Source organism: Aspergillus mulundensis, assembly GCF_003369625.1.
Source record: "Aspergillus mulundensis strain DSM 5745 chromosome Unknown scaffold_2, whole genome shotgun sequence".
Taxonomy (NCBI): Eukaryota; Fungi; Ascomycota; class Eurotiomycetes; order Eurotiales; family Aspergillaceae; genus Aspergillus; species Aspergillus mulundensis.
Window position 1 is genome coordinate 212,361 of NW_020797890.1, and position 15,958 is coordinate 228,318.

Consider the following 15,958-nt stretch of genomic DNA (forward strand, 5'->3'; position numbering starts at 1 on the left):
GATCAGGCTCGGATAGCCGCTAGGGAACAATAGGCTCGGATAGCCATTGTACTGGGAACGGCTTGGATAGCCGCTAGGGAACAATAGGCTCGGATAGCCATTGTATCGGGATCAGGAACGGCTCGGATAGCCAATCAGGAGGCTTGGATAGCCGCCAGGGAACTATACAAGGGACGGATTAGGGATGGCTCCAAACACCAGGAGTACTCCGCGGGATGCAGGCGAGGGATCTACAGGTGGAGGATCTGCAACACCCGCGGATGGAGGTACCGAAGCCTTGGGATCGGGATCAGGAACTACAGGTTCTAGCCAATCAGGAGCTACGGGACGCTCTCGGCCGGCGCCTACTGTCGCCAACCAGGCGTACTACAACGGGCGGCTGATCAATGAGACGCCCCCGACATCTATGGCGCCTATTCGGGAGGCTCTGATTGGCCGGGAGGACTATACCATGTGGGCGGACTACGCGATACGCCAACTCCGCGTGTTTCGGATGTCTCAGCTTGTTGACAAGAGCGTACCAAGGCCGCGGATCGGGGATCCGGAGTATGAAGTATGGGAGGATCATTCAATTGTTGCAGCTAATTGGCTAGTTGGGCAACTATCCAAGGAACTATTCCGTCGTGTCAGCCAATCACCTTACCCGTCGGAGTTTGCTGACGACGCTTGGACCGCTATTAAGCGCGTTGTCATGGGCAATGGGGTACCCCAGATTTCGAAGGCGGCACTAGCGCTTTTTGACATGCGGGCGGCCCAATTTGGCAAGATTAGCGAGTTTATCGGCGCTTATTTGGATGCATGGGATGTAGGGAACCAATTAGGGGTCGCGCCGACACCGGGGGTTGCCGCGATCTTTATACTTCGGGAGATCAAGGCGGAGATGACCGCATGGGTGGTGGTGAAGGAATCGACGATTACGGAAGCGAACCTTAAATCGTGTACGGAAGATCACTTCCGGCGCTTGTGTGACGACGCACGCGCCCAAGCGGAGTCAAATGAGGAGATGCAGAAGATCCCATTGGCTGCTTCGGCCAATAAGCTCAACAGGGGTCCGGATATCCCTGCATTAGCGCTTAAGGGTCCGGGGGAGGGCGTCTCTGACAAGGATCACGCCAATGAGATGCGTGGGATTAAGCCTCAAACTGACGCTAATGGCTACTGCGCTTACTGTGGCTGCGGGAGGCACATGGCTCGCGGATGTTTTTACCTGCGGCCCGACCTGCGGCCCGAGGGATGGACGCCACGGCACGGGATCTGGGCGTTGAAGGATGAGAGCAAGGACCAATCAGAGCTCCCTGCACCGATGTCTGGGATGGCGTTGAGATCCTCTGATTGGTCGGATTGCTCGTCGGAGGAAGGGTTACCAGTTACTCGGTACGAAAGCGGGTATTAGGGACGCGGGGAAGTACGGGGGGTGCAGCGTATAGTTCTGAACTGGCCAATGAGAGGCCACGCTGCACCCGGGATGGCGGAAGCTTAAAAGTTTGTCTGTTTTCTTGGGTTTTTGGTTTCATGTACGTACTATAGATGGTGACCACTTAGCCGCGCTAGTCGGGGGGTGTGTCGGCACGGGGGGTGCCTAAGGCACCACCATACCGGATTGGGACTAGCGCGTCACGTGGCCCACAGAGTTTTCTCCCGCCGATTGAGGCGAACCTCTCAATACACCAGACTTCTCCTATTGGACGCTTCGCCTACGTCGGCCGTCAACATATCAAGGTATCCATCAAATCCTTCCCGAGTGGCGGCTGATTACATTAATGCAGATATCAACCTACATCTCCTCACAAACAGTATAAGCCTCCACCTCCGCAATACAAGTCCTCGCCGGGATCGTAACGGCAATAGGAAAGCCTCCATAATCCGGGTCATCGTTCGGCATAATCACGAACTCGCCGCTGCGGGTCTCGTCGCCATTCAAGACCCGCAATGTCCGTAGCTCTCCGGTTTCAGCATTGAACTCTTTCTCTCGCGCGTCCAGGATGCCCGTGAATGTCACTTTCTCATCTAGTCCGCGGAAGCGAACCTGGAATCCGCGTCCGACGACGAGGAAGCGGTAGGAGTCTTCCTCGCCGAGCTGGATGATCATGCCTCCGCCGGGTCCGGCCTTCCCAAAGACAAATGCGCGCTCGATGATGACTTCGAGATTTCCAAATGTTTTCGCCCATCTTTGCTTTCCCGTTGGTGAGCCTGACTCCGGAATTTCGTCGAAGAAGAACCCCATTCGCTGGTTTGGCTTCGAATTCAGTAGGTACTTTGCTATTTGGGTAAGCAGCTTATACTCCCTTCCGATGACCGTCGCCTCTGTATCAACACCGAACGGACTTGTCCCCAAAGCTCCGTACGTTCCATATGCAAGCCATACCCGTCTGGCCCCATGCTCATCCCGTCGTTGCTCGGGAATGAAGAGTGGGTTGGATGCAGGAATAGTATAATCCTGGCAAACGCGCTCGTAGTCATGAAAATACAGATCCGGTGCAAGGAAGTTCAAAGCGGGTGTGTTGAAGCGCCAGATGTCGGCGACGTGTGGGCAGGGGCCGCCTGAGGGGTAGATGCCTGGTCGCGCTCCGCCGCCGACGACGATGGGGTATCCGTGTAAGTCGAGGGCTGAAGGGTCGTCGAAGTTGAGCCAGGTGTTCGTGTACAGAGGAATTGGGTATGCTTTCTTCCCGGCATATGCAACGTGCCCGACGTACTTTGAAACGTAGTAGGCCATGAAGGCCTCGTCTGCGGAGGTTCCCTGTCCAAAGATGCTTTCCCAGGTGTAGATTGTTCCCTCATTGATTTGGCTCGCTGATGGGATTTTATCGGCAAAGCGTTCAATGAACCGTGGGTGTAGCTCTTCCGAAGTCGAAAGATGGCGGAGAAGCTTTATTGGAACGCCTTTCGCGAATTCTCTCTCCGCAAGATCTGAACGATCCCTCGAGTCTCCCAATAAGCCGGTCTCATTTTCAACCTGCACCATGACGACCGTGCTATGATCGCCATCGACTTCCTTTAGATGCTCCATCAACTTCCCGAATGCGCGAGCATCAGCCTTCCACCCTTCCTCGGAAAACGGACTAATCATCTCGATCGTCCTCTTTCCTCCTGTATCTGCGTCCCAAACATGTACTCTGGGGAAGCGCTCAACATCCCGCTTCACCCAATGAGGAGCATACGTCGAGATACCATTCTTGTAACTTCCAAACCACAGCAGCACAAGATATATTCCGTGCTTGCGAGCGTCCGTGATAACAGCGTCGAGTTCGGTGAAGGCAAACTGACCCTCGATGGGCTCAATAACCTCCCAGGTTACAGCGCCGAGAACGGTATTTATCGATTGTGCTTTCAGGTCGCTCCAGACCGTGGACATGTATCGGGCGGATGAGAGGGAGGAGTTGTGGAGTTCGCCGGGGAGGAGAAGGACGGGCTTGTCTTTGACGATGAGCTGGATCCCGTTCGGGGTTTGAGCGAGGTGAGGGAATGACATTGTAAAAGTGGTCTTGTTTGAAGAAAATTTTCTGTACTCTGCTCCTCAAAAACATCGACGAGGCCGATGTTTAAGTATAGCGTCAAAGTGATTGGAGAACCCTAGGTGATTAGAAGCATCTATTAGCTTCGACCAAAGGAGGAAAAGATAGTCATCTTCGGGATGCTCATTCTGAAGTATTCCGGGAAGCTTGCCTTTCAGCCAATGAATCTTCCTGCAGCCGGGGTGCTGCCAGAACTTCGCATAAACATCGGCTATACCTACCAACGAGGAGACAAAGGATTGGAGGGAGTAACTTCGATTAAACCTCGGATGCTGCCGCATCACCTTGGCAGGACTCTGCGCATTGGCTGGCTAGAACGCCACATCCCATGTAGTGTAACTTTCAGCATCCCGGATCAAGTAAGGGACAGCAGAAGAGAGTCACGGCACGAAACCGGTATTGATCCCAACTTTCCAGCCCCTCTTTGTCCCACGGAGAACCAGGTCTGGGGTAACCGCCCCCGGAATACCGGGCTGGGTATATAAGGGTCCATATGGACTGTCGATACCTTTCAGGACCCTGCAAACCCCAGATACAGCGCGAATCATGACTTCAAAGACGACTACCGACGTCCTCCCTGTAGAGGGTGCTAGAGATGTCACTTCCAACCCCCTCCCCTGGTACCAGCAGCCGAAACTGCGCCAGTTGTACCTGAAAATGGTGATTCTATTCCTCGCGTCGACAAGTCTCGGGTATGACGCCAGTTTGTTGAATGGCCTTCAGACGATGGATTCCTGGGCTCATTGTAGTCCTCTCCTTTCTCTTTGATTTGATTGTTGAACACTGCTGACTGCCAGCAGACTTCGACAATCCCACTGGCAGTCGCCTCGGCCTCTTTGGCGCCCTCCCTGGAATCGGAACCTTCGCCGTTTTTTTGATCGCCCCCTACCTCTCCGATGGTCTAGGCCGGCGACTTGGGACCGCAATTGGTTCGGCAGTGATTGTCCTCGGTGCTCTTATTCAATCATTCCCTCCAACCTCCAACCCAAACCGGGACGCAATGTATCTCGCTGGCAGAATCATCGTCGGGATTGGTTCAGGAATCTGCAACGGTGCTTGTCCTTTGCTGATCACCGAAGTGGCGCACCCGGACCACCGAGGAAAGATCACGACAATATATAACACGCTTTGGTATCTCGGTGCGATTGTGGCCGCTTGGTCTGCGTTCGGAACGCTTGAGAATCTCAGCGGCAATGTACAGTGGCAGTTGCCGACTGCTTTGCAAGCTCTCATGCCGGCGATTCAGTTGATCGGGATCTGGACCCTCCCTGAGAGCCCTAGATGGCTTATTAGCAAAGGCAAACTCGACAAAGCACGTGCTGTGCTCACAAAGTACCATGGAAACGGCGATGAAAACGATGCTTTCGTGAGGTGGGAGTTCGCCGAGATCCGGGAGACGCTGCGGATGGAGCAAGAGGCGGCCTCGACAGGGTGGACGGAGCTCATTCGCACCAAGGGCAACCGCAAGCGATGCCTCCTGATTATCCTAACAGCTATCTTCTCGCAGTGCAGTGGCAACGGCCTGGTCTCATATTATCTATCGCAAGTCCTGAACACGATCGGCTTCACCGACTCAAAAACTCAGGCAGAAATCAACGGCGGATTGACCATCTGGTGTTTCCTCGTTTCCCTTGCTGCGGCATTTCTGGTCGATCGCTTTGGACGCAAAACACTCTTTCTTTTCGCCGGGGTTGGAATGCTCATCTCCTTCAGTGTCTGGACTGCTTGCAGTGCGGTGTACTCCCGAACCGAGTCGGCGCCCGCTGGGCGCGCTGTCCTCGCCATGATCTTCCTGTTTTATGGTACAGCCGGCGCCGCGTGGCCGGGTTTGACTGTCGCGTACACCGTCGAAATCTTGCCGTTCAACGTCCGCGCTAAAGGGTTGACGCTCTGTACGTGTGTTGCGGCGCTCGCCGGGATCTATAACCAGTATGTCAATCCGCTCGGCTTGGAGGCGTTGCAGTGGAAGTTTTATGTCGTGTACGTGGCGGTGTTGGTGGTCGAATGCGTGGTGATCTGGTTCTATTTCGTGGAGACGCGGGGCCCGACGCTCGAGGAGATCGCGGTTTTGTTCGATGGACAGGACGCCCCGGCAAGTATGGCGGCGGAGAAGGCAGAGAAAGCGGAGAGAACCGAGCAGCCGGAGTCGTACCATGAAGAAGCTATTCCGGATCGAAAGTAGGTGGAAGATGGTGCGGGGTTAGCTTGGAGCAGGATCTGGGGAATTTAGACGAGGTTTAGGCGATAAATGCGAGATTGTCCCTCTAGTCTCTCTAGCATCATACCACGGAAACTCACAGAATGGAAGTCAAAAAGCATACCCGAAATCAAAATGCCTGCGACGTTTGCCGAAGTCGTCGCGTCAAGTGCCGGTTTACAGCTGGGGATGTTTGTGAGGGATGCAGGTTCCTGGGAGTCGTTTGCACCTCTGACCGGCCGCGGAGGAAGAGGGGTCCTCCAAACCGGTAGCTGCTGACCTTGGGCGCTCCTTCCTAACATGATGCTAATTCCACAGTCACGCTCAACCGTTCCCAAGAGAGTCGTCCTCTCCGTCCTCCACCTTGCTCTCTCCATCGACAGACCCCGAGCTTTCGTCAGGCGACATCCTCCACCTCCTCGCACCCTCCTCCCTGATCCGCGCCGTTTTGAACGACTGGTTCACCCACATCCATCCTCTTGCCCCGGTCCTTCATCGTCGAGATTTCCTCACGCGCTTCGGCGAAAACACCGCTGATCCCATCTTCACCGGTCTCGTCGTCAGCATCCTCGCAGCAACAACCGCAACGTTACGCCGGAAGTCCTTTGCCGAATACCACCCCATAACGCCAGGCCGATGTATCGGCATCATCCAAAGCCATGGCCTCCTTCCAGCGGACGGTCCTTACAGCCTTGACTGGTGCATCGCGAAGTACAACCTTGCTACTGCGTCAATGGCGCAAAGAGGGATGAGTGATCCGTTTGTCCACCGGATGGTTGGCGAGGCGGTCACTGGAACAGGCTATCTACTTGCGCACAATTTAGCGCAAATGGGCGTAATGCAGGGAGAGCTGTTAAAGAGGTTGTGGTGCTTGCTTGAGGTGACTCTGATGTGCGGCTCATCCAAATCCCGGTCGGTCTTACAGTTTGATTCTGATATCATGATATTCTCCATAGAAACACTGACATGATCGGTCAACCCCTCCTTGGTCGTCTGGTGCTCTCAAGCAACTCATCATACCTTCCGCGGCCGTACAGTGACGAAGACCTCGCCGTTAGTCCTTCCACCGCGCTCCCCTCCTCCACCTCGCCCTCTCCCAGCGACAAAGTCACCTATGTCCCTGGTCTAACGCATCTCCTCTCAATCTTTCGAACATGGGACACCTGTCAAACAGCGCGCTCTTATCGAACTCCATCTCAAGTGCTCTCCACAGCCCTCGCCGATATCCAAAACACGCTCGATACCCTCCCTCCTCCTCTCCGATGGCGCGGCGGCCTCTCACGTCCGGCGGGCGCAACAGCCGGACACGATGTACAAATTGCAAATATCTTTATTACCAGCCTATATGTTCGTTCCAACCTTTTACAGGAGTTCGGCCATCCCCTGGGCTCAAAGGCAGATTCCATCGTCGACCAAGAAGCAGAGACGCAAGCGCGATCCGAACACCAGAGCATCGTGAGCGACCTCCTCGAAGTTCTCTGTCACCTTCCGCGAGAAACCCTAGAAGCGAACGGATACAGCTTAATCCCAAAGATTAGAGATATCGGGGGTGCCTATCTGGATGTTCTCAGCGTCCATGCGAACGGGCAGGGAGAAATCGTGGTTATTGAGGATGAGGCAAAAGCCAAGCTGGAGGCCTTGCTATTGCAACTTGGTATCTTGGACTTCAGGACGTCTTAAAATATGCTGCTTTTCCTCGATCTTGATCAGTAGGGTTCTGGTTTCAGCATGTATATAGCATCGATGCGTGTTCTCCATCCTGTTCGAGCGGGAACTTCCAGCCGTATGCGGTTTGAATCGTTGATTGAACGTATACTGGTGTACAGATGACGCATATATATGTGCTGTCTGCAGATAACCAATTAAACAACCTGAGTGAGATAGGAACCTCATTAGTATAACGGTATCTGACTCTCCTAAATAGAAATCTTCTGACGAACAGACACATATTCCGGTTGTTCACTCAGATAACAACATCCTGCCTAATCAAGTAAATCTCGGAGATCCACGTCTTAAGCGTCTTTATATGCCCACCATGATAGTGCATTGTTGCAGTGACATCATCCTCTTCTCCAATGCTGGGACCTATCGTTGTTCTTTGAGATTCCCTACCTGACTTACACATAGGTAGTTGCCATTTTGCGAGGTATACTCGCTTTAGTGTGCGAGGCTCTGGAATCCATATACTCGACCGCTCAGTTGAAATATCACTCCATGCAAGTCCTTCTTGAATGCGGGATGTAAACAGCAAGACTACAGCGGGAGGCACAGATTCGACCTGGCATTCCACCGGTCCAGCTTCGCACAGAATCTCAACCAGTTTTCCTCTTACTCCTTACAAAATTCTCTTTCGAAGACTCTTACACAGACTACGAGCTAGTGGGAAGACAAGGATGGTTGGTAAAGCCTCAGTCAGCATTCAGCATTGTGAAATAGCTAGTAGAGAGATTCAGAAAACAAAAACATCGAAAAAGGTGCGAGAAACCTGGCTTGTTAGAAGCCCACCTCACCTTCATTAGCATGAAGATGTGATGGTAGGTAGGTTCTCGCCCTAGGTTGACACAAAGGAAAATAGACCCTGTTGGAGGATCCGTGGAAAAAAAGACCAGATGGTAAAAGGAAAAATGTGTGTAGAGTTCGAGCAGATGACAAACGCCAGATCCGAGAACGCCGCGCTGCTCATGTCGAGGTCACGATTGAAAGCCAGAGAACAAGACAGCCAGCCAGATACGAGAGCCCGGCAAGCCTAGCACCCCGTATCCTTCTGCACAATCATCGACCAATTATCCGGGTGAGAAATAACACCGCCAGAGACATCCCGACCCTTATAGCTAGTCATGCAAGCATCATAGATCGCAATGGCACCCTCACGGAAATGCTGGTACTCCATGATCTTGTGGTACTTGGGGTCCTACACGTCCACCTGTTAGCACTTCCCTACCACACCCACAAGATTTCCATCAGGGAAGGGAAAGAAGAGCACTCACATCATTGCACCAGCGCACATTGGTATCACGGCTGCAGTAGAGGTTCTCGCAGGTGTTTGGCTCGAGGCCCTCGGAGGGGGGGAGATGGCCGCCCGGACCGCTGAGGCCGCCGTGCTCCTCGATGAAGCGGAGGTGCATGATTGCGGCGCGGTACTCGAGGGCGTCGGCGGCGATGGCTCTACCGGCGCAGTTGATGGTGTGCTGGAGGAGAAAAGAGGGTTAGTTGTGGTAATGTTGACTGGATATGGAACGAGGGAAGGAGACTAACGCCGTGGACCATGGCGATGAGAGCCACGAAGATGGCGAGGAACTGGATCACGAAACGCATGGTGGCTGTTCAGATGCAGGTGGATTTGTTGAAGATTTGGCAAATGATGGGTGTTTGACTGAGAAGAGGATTGATTGAGGTTGAGGCTTGAGAAGTGGGAGGAAGATGGAAGAGTGTGTTGGTGGATGGAGGGAAAAGAGTCAAAGGCCAGGAATTGAGGAGGTATTTATATCCAGTGGGACCTGGCTTGGGAATGAATTTGGCACTAGAGAGAAGAAGCAGAAACTGAAAAGTGAATGAGTTGTGTTAAGGGGTCTCTTTCACTCCGGCACCGTGGAAGCAGGTCCTTGCAGGCAACATCAAGATGGAGTTTGGGAGCCTGAGGACATGTGAAATACGCCTCCTCACTTTTTGAATTCCCAAATTAGCTATCATGTTCATTTGGTACCCTGATTGACCTATCCGACTTTCCTGAGTTCCTCTCTCTGAGTCTCCATATCCTCTTTCAATGTGCCGGCCAGAACTGGTCCGAAAAGCCCTTATTGTGAGTGCTCCAGCATTGCTTTCCTCAGACAGCTTGAGTGATCATTAAATACAGCATCATTCAGGCTCCTAGCCTCATGTCGCATTTTGAACTGACAATATTGATTCTCTAGATAAAGGTCTAGATGCCTCCTCGACAGGATGGCCACCTACGACCACGCTTCCTCCTCCAAGTCAAATCGGATCCTACGAACGCCAGAATCTTCCTTCAGTGCCCTTGAGAGCCCCCAACATGAGACTGTGAGCTAGAGGGAAAAGAGGAGAAGAAAGCAAGGAGTGGTTTCTACGTTCTCGTCACGCTGGCGAGATTCAAAGCGCAGAAGAGTGTCACATCATCACCTTCTGATACTTACAGCTTTGCAGGCCCTCTATCCTCCTTCCCTACACGAACACCGATGAACATCGGCCATCCACAGACGCGATGGCTCTGGTGCAGAGTATCTGCATCGTTCCATGGAGTTGGATTAGATCCTACGCTAGGAAACGGAGACAAAGGTGGCGGCAATGTCTGCATTACTCACGCTGCAGCAGAGGTACTTGATCGATGGAACCACCTAGGCTCGTGTAAGTTGAGACCTTCAGCTCCGTGGCTGAGGCACTTTCTGTTCTAACTGAGATTTCGTTTTCTTAGGATATTCAGCATGTCTAGGCACCCTCTCCTCCGTACTCGAGCGGCCACGATCATGATCTAAAGAACTAATGCGTGAGACTAGAGCTCTAGCTTAGCAAACATTGGTAAATTTGAAGCCAAGGAAACACACATCTGGCGTTTACGGTCCATTGAAACGATCTTCCAGTTAAGTCTGTTGCTTCGAGGTAGATCTCACTGAATTGGAATATCAATGGACCGTCCGAAGAACCTGGCCCGTTGAGCGGCGGTAATTTCCCGTATATTTGCACGCTCTGTCTAAATTTCAGTAGGAGTCTCTCCGCCGCTGTCAGCCTTCATGACATTATCGGGGAGAGGCCTTCCTGGCAGTTTGGCATCTAGGTTCAACAAGGTTGCTGGCATTTATCCTATACATTGCTATAAAGCCCAAGCATGATAGATCTGAACTTTATCTTCCCGCTTGGCTCCAAGCAACTTGCTTGGTGCCGTTGCTGATTTCGTCTTTTGGTCGCCATCCGTGTCAATGGCCCTGGTCCGTGGGCTAGCTCCCTGCGTAGAAAGGTTCGCAGCTGAACAATCTGCCAGGTTAGCATATTGACCGTGTGGATCACTGGATATCTCGACGTTCTATGAAGTGGCCGGACATGTTATTGGGACATTGATAGTCAATTTATCTATATATGCATTGAATGAATGACTGTCCTGGACAGGCGTCGGTGGATGAATATTCTATGTAAGGAGAAGGAGAAATGAGTTTACTGAGGTAAAGCGTCATGGCTTATTGCCTTGAGGCTATCTAAGTGTGCCGGGCCTGCACCTATCTGACCGGCTACTCAACTCCAAGGAGGGCTGTTCAAGATGATCGTCTTGACTTCTTGCTCCGTGGGCTTCTCTGGCACTGACCTCAGAAGAGCTCCTAGTACGCCCGAAAATACCAGTAGTATTCCTAGTCTCGAAGCTCAGCCGTACTCATCCCCAACATTGCCATTCGCAGAGACGTAATCAGAGCCTGGAGAATGGGCAATCCCGGAAGTTCTCGTCCAGGTCTTCGGCCGTCCTAGACAGCGGGGCACTCACTCAGTGTTCAGTAAACAGAGTCCCCCCGTGAAGGCTTGCCTTCTGGCAGCTTCCACCATCAGCCTGGATGCAACCTGGCCCACTAAGTGTGTGTCTGCACTGCAGGGTGTCTCTCTTTGCTTGACGCCCATTGGCCATCCAAGCACGTGCTCATTATTTCTGATCAGGTTCAGTGAATAAACGAGTCACCCACCAGGATTCTGATCACCGCCCCTCGCTCTGCAAACTCCTGGGCTCCTCAATTCCTGGTATATATACCCCCATCTTTCCCGCCCAAGGAAATTTTTTTTTTCTTCATCCGCAACATCCTCTTTAGTTCTCTACCATCCTCAAGCCTACCAGCTCTCAAATCTTCCGATCAAACCTTCAACCAAAGTCTCTTCATTTCTCAACCATTTCCAATTCTTCTTCTGATCTCATCTTGCAATCTTCAATCGCCAAGATGCGTTTTACTCTTGCTCCCGTTGTTGTCTTCATGACTATGCTCATGTTCGCCGTCATGTCCTCTGCCGTGAGTCCTCCCTCCCTACACATCTTTCATCATTGTTTATCCCTCAAATACTAACACAATGTCTCTTCAGCACACCGTCCAGTGCGCCGGAAAAGCCATTGCCGCCAACTACAAGGACCTCAAGTGGCTCGCCCAGTACTTGGAGAAGGTTTCCCATGGCACCGCCCAGCAGACCCCCGAGCTCCCCCAGCCTCCCAAGCAGCGCACTCTCGGCCCCAACTCCTGCGAGCGTATCGCTTGCGCCAATCACGCCGAAGTCCGCTGGTGCAATGAGGTACGTACCTTCCTTCTCCCTTCTTTTTGCTCGAGATTAGGCTAACAGTGCTCAAACAGGATCCCAACAACTCTCGCACCATGGAGGTCCAGCACATCGCTGAGGGTACCTATGTCCTTCTCAACGACTGCGTGACTGGCTACCACGGCACCCTTGTCGCTGGCGGCTACCTCACTCATCCGGATATGTGGTCTGTTATCGCGCAGTCGACCTCCGACAGCTGCTAGTTTCTTCCAATTCTGGCTTCTCCCATCTGATCTGATCATTTTGATCTACCCATGAGCTTTCTATGATGCACATCTCTTGAACGAACGTGGCGTTTCCTTGTTTCCTATGTCTCTAGTCTTTTTGTGATCCTGCAATGGACCTCGAGTCTATGTCACTTCTCACTGTTGTGACCCTGCAATAGGACACCTTGCGTCTGTGTTTTTTTCTTTTTCGATTATCGGGCTGTTGGACTGTTGGAGGTTGCCTAGCTCAACTTCCCTTGTTAACAGATACTCGTTGTTTCAATCGAATCTCAAACTACAATCCATTTTTTCTTTCCACGGTAAAGTCTGTAGAGTGTACTCCGAAGGCTTCCAGTTTTGCCATTTTCCAAGTATGCTTGTTCGCTGAGCCGGGCTTTTTTCGTAGCTTGTCTCTTTGCGTTGGGTTCCCCTCTTCCTGTAGAATCTCCATTGCTGCCTCCAGCCGCAGATTGTCAAATACATTCCCTTTCTCATAGCAGGTATGAGAGGATGTTTGAGGCAGGGCGTCCACGGACAAACCTTGAATAGGTGATATTGTGTTCAGATTGTAGTGCTCGAAGCTAAGATATAAGATCCAGTTATGTCTTTGTGTGCGAACCAGTTAACTATATCACCTTGGCCTGGTTTTGATTTAAGCACTAATCCCCTTTTTAGTAGTTGCTATAGTTCTTTTCCTTTTGCTAAATGCAAAAATTCTCCCTGTTGTGACCTGGAGTGAATATGGTCACGTGCCCATCAACACAAGAGATGTCCGCGGAGTCTGGTGCTTTTTCCCTCCTCTATCACAGTGCAGTGTGCTCCTAAGCACTGAATACTTTGATTATCCCCAATTTCTCTCTTTTATTTAGTCTACACCGTCTCCATTGCTCAGCTGGCAGGTCCGTCGTTCCTTACTAACCTCCGAGTCAGGACTATTGACTGATGAAACCACTTGAGGACTTCCTAGGAAATGGTCATAATCTGGCAATGACCGCCATGCTAGAAGATCATCTCGACCATGCTCAGGGCCGACTGATCCTCTACCTGTACCGCTCCTCAATCATTATCGCAGCGTCCAGTCACCTGTCGCGTTCGAGGCTCTGATCGATTGAATCCATTCCCCTTCATTCAACTCAGACCGCCAGAAGTACAAGTCTTTGGAGAGATACCGGGCTAGCGTTGTGTTTTCTATTCGTCTGAATTACTGTCGCCTTACGGCGAGCGTCTTCGGCATGTTTGCAAGCGCCGATCAGCCTTGCCAGACGCTTGATCTTGCGCGCGTCAAGAAAGTAGCAGAAGCTCGACGGCTGGTAGACGCGACGCTACACATGTGAGGAGGCCATATCACGTTCATCCAGGGGACTTCGAGATTCCTGCCACATCCTACGATGAGATCATGATCAGCCGGAACTCCCTCGTCTTATCCAACTGCCTGGACCGATCTGCTGAAGCAGTCTTCAATCCTACCTCGTGATTTCTCTTCATCCTTTCCCTTTTCGACGTTTATTATTGACCCTTACATACGTGCAATAGCGAGCGAACGAACCCTTGGACCGCCCGCACCCAGCCCGAACAATGACCCCGATCCTCCCTCGATTTACCCCCGATTCACCGTCCAACTCTCCGCAGCGCATTGCCAGCAGAATCCGGGGGACTCAGATACCTTGAAAGCGTTGCTGTGGAAGTTCTCAAAAAGATGCAACCAGCCGAGGCTACCATATTACGGATGGTCGCTTGGACTGATTCGCGGCCACGGTCCAGGTCACGGCCATGGTCATGGCTTCCGGCCTCTGTCAAAACAAGGAACAAAAGGAAGGCTCATGACTGGAGCTCGCGGCCATGCTTATTATCTGCTGCTCCGCTCCATCACCTTCATTGAACTAGGGAAGTCGTAATCAGTGGACTCGCTTCCGAGATCCCTCGAGGCTGCGGCCGGACTGGAATTAGGGCTTGTCTCGGACGGCCCGTTGAATCTTGGCAAGAGCAAATCCAGCCCTAGCCGCTTGCCACCGTGCGACTGAATCACGACGATTACAACGGGTTGTCGGGGTTGAATGAAGAAAAAGGTAAAGGAACTACGCTGCTTGGGAAGATAATTGTCCCTGCTCGCTGGGATGTTCGGTATAGCCTTGAAACCGCGCACTTGTGCTTCTCTGCCTGAACTGTGCTGATACATATTTTTTCGCTCGCAGTGCTAATGGTTAGGTATGCGCGCGGCTGCAGATGCGGGCCTTCCCTGCGCCAAATGGTTTCTCCATCAAAGATTTCTCGTCGTTTATTGATTTATCAATACATACTATATTGTCTGAGCGGCTACATACTATGGCAGCCCGGTCGGTGCTCGGAGTGGAACCAACGTAGAGTTATCCGCTGTCATCCGGCGGGATTTGTAAGGTTAAGTATGACGAAACCAGTCGGAGATTATTTAAGAAGACAACCTCCCTTCTCCAATTTCATGTACACCGATTTTCTTATCAAAATCGAATCATCATGGCCAGAAACCTCACAATCAAATCAACTCAGAAGCTCCTCTCGGGCTACGAAATTCCCATCCTAGGATACGGAGTATGCTTTCCGCCCTAAATAGCCCTGGAAGACTAAGCTAATCAAGTCCAGGTTTACCAAACGTACATCGCGCACCCCCGGGGTCCAAAATAATTGCTAATCAATCCTCTGTAGGCCAAAAAACGTCGCTGAAAATGTGACCGTCGAGGCCCTCAAACTCGGCTACCGCCATGTACGTTCTGATCGCACCCATATGGTCTCAACGCAAGACTGACAATACGCAAAGATCGACTCAGCAGCCGCCTACAAAAACGAAAAAGAAGTCACAGCCGCAATCTCCAAAGCCGGTCTCCCCCGCTCCGAAGTCTTCCTAACCACCAAAATCCCACCCCGCGCCAACGGCTACGACTCCGCGAAGCGAAATATCGACGATAGCCTGAAGCAGGCGAACACCGACTACTTCGACCTGTACGGCCATCCCTCTTCCACATTATAAGTCATCTAGCGCTAATCAATGCGCAGGATCCTAATCCACGCCCCCTACGGCGGCAAAGAAGGCCGCCTGGGCACCTGGAAAGCACTGGTCGAAGCGCAAAAAGCCGGAAAAACACGCTCGATCGGCGTATCGAATTTCGGGCTCCACCATCTCGACGAGCTCCAGTCGTACATATCCTCCGGCGGCGGCGGCGCAATCGACGTCGGGCAGTACGAGATCCACCCGTGGCTTGCGCGCCCGGATATCGTTTCCTGGCTGAGGAGGCATGGGGCCGTCGTGCAGGCTTATTCGCCGCTTGTGCGGAATACGCGCTCTGAGGAGCCGGTGCTGAAGGAGCTAAGTAAGAAACATGGGAAGAGTCCGGCGCAGGTTCTTGTGAGGTGGAGTTTGCAGAAGGTAAGCTGGCTCGTCTTTGACCGTATTGTCGTTTTTTGCAATGGGTAAGCGCTAATTGTGGTATTTGCAGGGATTTGTCCCGCTGCCTAAGTCTGTCACGCCGTCGAGGATCAGGGAGAATTGCGAGGTGTTTGACTTTGAGCTTAGTGAGGGGGATATGGGGAAGTTGGAGACGGGAAAGTATGAGCCTTGTGCGTGGGATCCTACGGTTGAGAAGGATTAGACGTTCGATCTGCAACTAGGTTGGCTTTTCAATCATTAAATGAATAAGCGCAGTCTGCTGGAGCTACCCAGAGCTCAGCGAGAAGAATATTAAAACAGGGAGCAGGCTTAATATATCATAATCTAA

At 52.1% G+C, this 15,958-nt stretch overlaps 7 protein-coding genes across 7 annotated transcripts; 5 read left to right on the forward strand and 2 right to left on the reverse strand.

The window, feature by feature from the left end:
• Positions 1–184: 184 nt before the first annotated feature.
• DSM5745_02724 (uncharacterized protein) lies at positions 185–1,393 on the forward strand (the record flags this gene model as incomplete). Its single annotated transcript, XM_026744740.1, has 1 exon — positions 185–1,393. One exon carries the CDS (start codon positions 185–187, stop codon positions 1,391–1,393), a length of 1,209 nt encoding a protein of 402 aa, XP_026605606.1.
• Positions 1,394–1,774: 381 nt separating this feature from the next.
• DSM5745_02725 (uncharacterized protein) lies at positions 1,775–3,472 on the reverse strand (the record flags this gene model as incomplete). Its single annotated transcript, XM_026744741.1, has 1 exon — positions 1,775–3,472. One exon carries the CDS (start codon positions 3,470–3,472, stop codon positions 1,775–1,777), a length of 1,698 nt encoding a protein of 565 aa, XP_026605607.1.
• A 589-nt stretch (positions 3,473–4,061) lies between these two features.
• Positions 4,062–5,697, forward strand: DSM5745_02726 (sugar porter family MFS transporter; the record flags this gene model as incomplete). Its single annotated transcript, XM_026744742.1, has 2 exons — positions 4,062–4,260; positions 4,316–5,697. 2 exons carry the CDS (start codon positions 4,062–4,064, stop codon positions 5,695–5,697), a joined length of 1,581 nt encoding a protein of 526 aa, XP_026605608.1.
• A 150-nt stretch (positions 5,698–5,847) lies between these two features.
• DSM5745_02727 (fungal specific transcription factor domain-containing protein) lies at positions 5,848–7,392 on the forward strand (the record flags this gene model as incomplete). The annotated part of the gene is made up of 4 exons (XM_026744743.1): positions 5,848–5,980; positions 6,031–6,042; positions 6,096–6,624; positions 6,669–7,392. 4 exons carry the CDS (start codon positions 5,848–5,850, stop codon positions 7,390–7,392), a joined length of 1,398 nt encoding a protein of 465 aa, XP_026605609.1.
• Positions 7,393–8,458: 1,066 nt separating this feature from the next.
• Positions 8,459–9,027, reverse strand: DSM5745_02728 (uncharacterized protein; the record flags this gene model as incomplete). The annotated part of the gene is made up of 3 exons (XM_026744744.1): positions 8,459–8,623; positions 8,700–8,900; positions 8,968–9,027. 3 exons carry the CDS (start codon positions 9,025–9,027, stop codon positions 8,459–8,461), a joined length of 426 nt encoding a protein of 141 aa, XP_026605610.1.
• Positions 9,028–11,639: 2,612 nt separating this feature from the next.
• DSM5745_02729 (uncharacterized protein) lies at positions 11,640–12,209 on the forward strand (the record flags this gene model as incomplete). The annotated part of the gene is made up of 3 exons (XM_026744745.1): positions 11,640–11,708; positions 11,779–11,982; positions 12,042–12,209. The coding sequence occupies 3 exons, from the start codon at positions 11,640–11,642 to the stop codon at positions 12,207–12,209; spliced, it is 441 nt and encodes a 146-aa protein (XP_026605611.1).
• A 2,493-nt stretch (positions 12,210–14,702) lies between these two features.
• DSM5745_02730 (aldo/keto reductase family protein) lies at positions 14,703–15,832 on the forward strand (the record flags this gene model as incomplete). Its single annotated transcript, XM_026744746.1, has 6 exons — positions 14,703–14,777; positions 14,829–14,839; positions 14,892–14,949; positions 15,004–15,185; positions 15,240–15,609; positions 15,680–15,832. 6 exons carry the CDS (start codon positions 14,703–14,705, stop codon positions 15,830–15,832), a joined length of 849 nt encoding a protein of 282 aa, XP_026605612.1.
• Between the last annotated feature and the right edge of the window lie 126 nt (positions 15,833–15,958).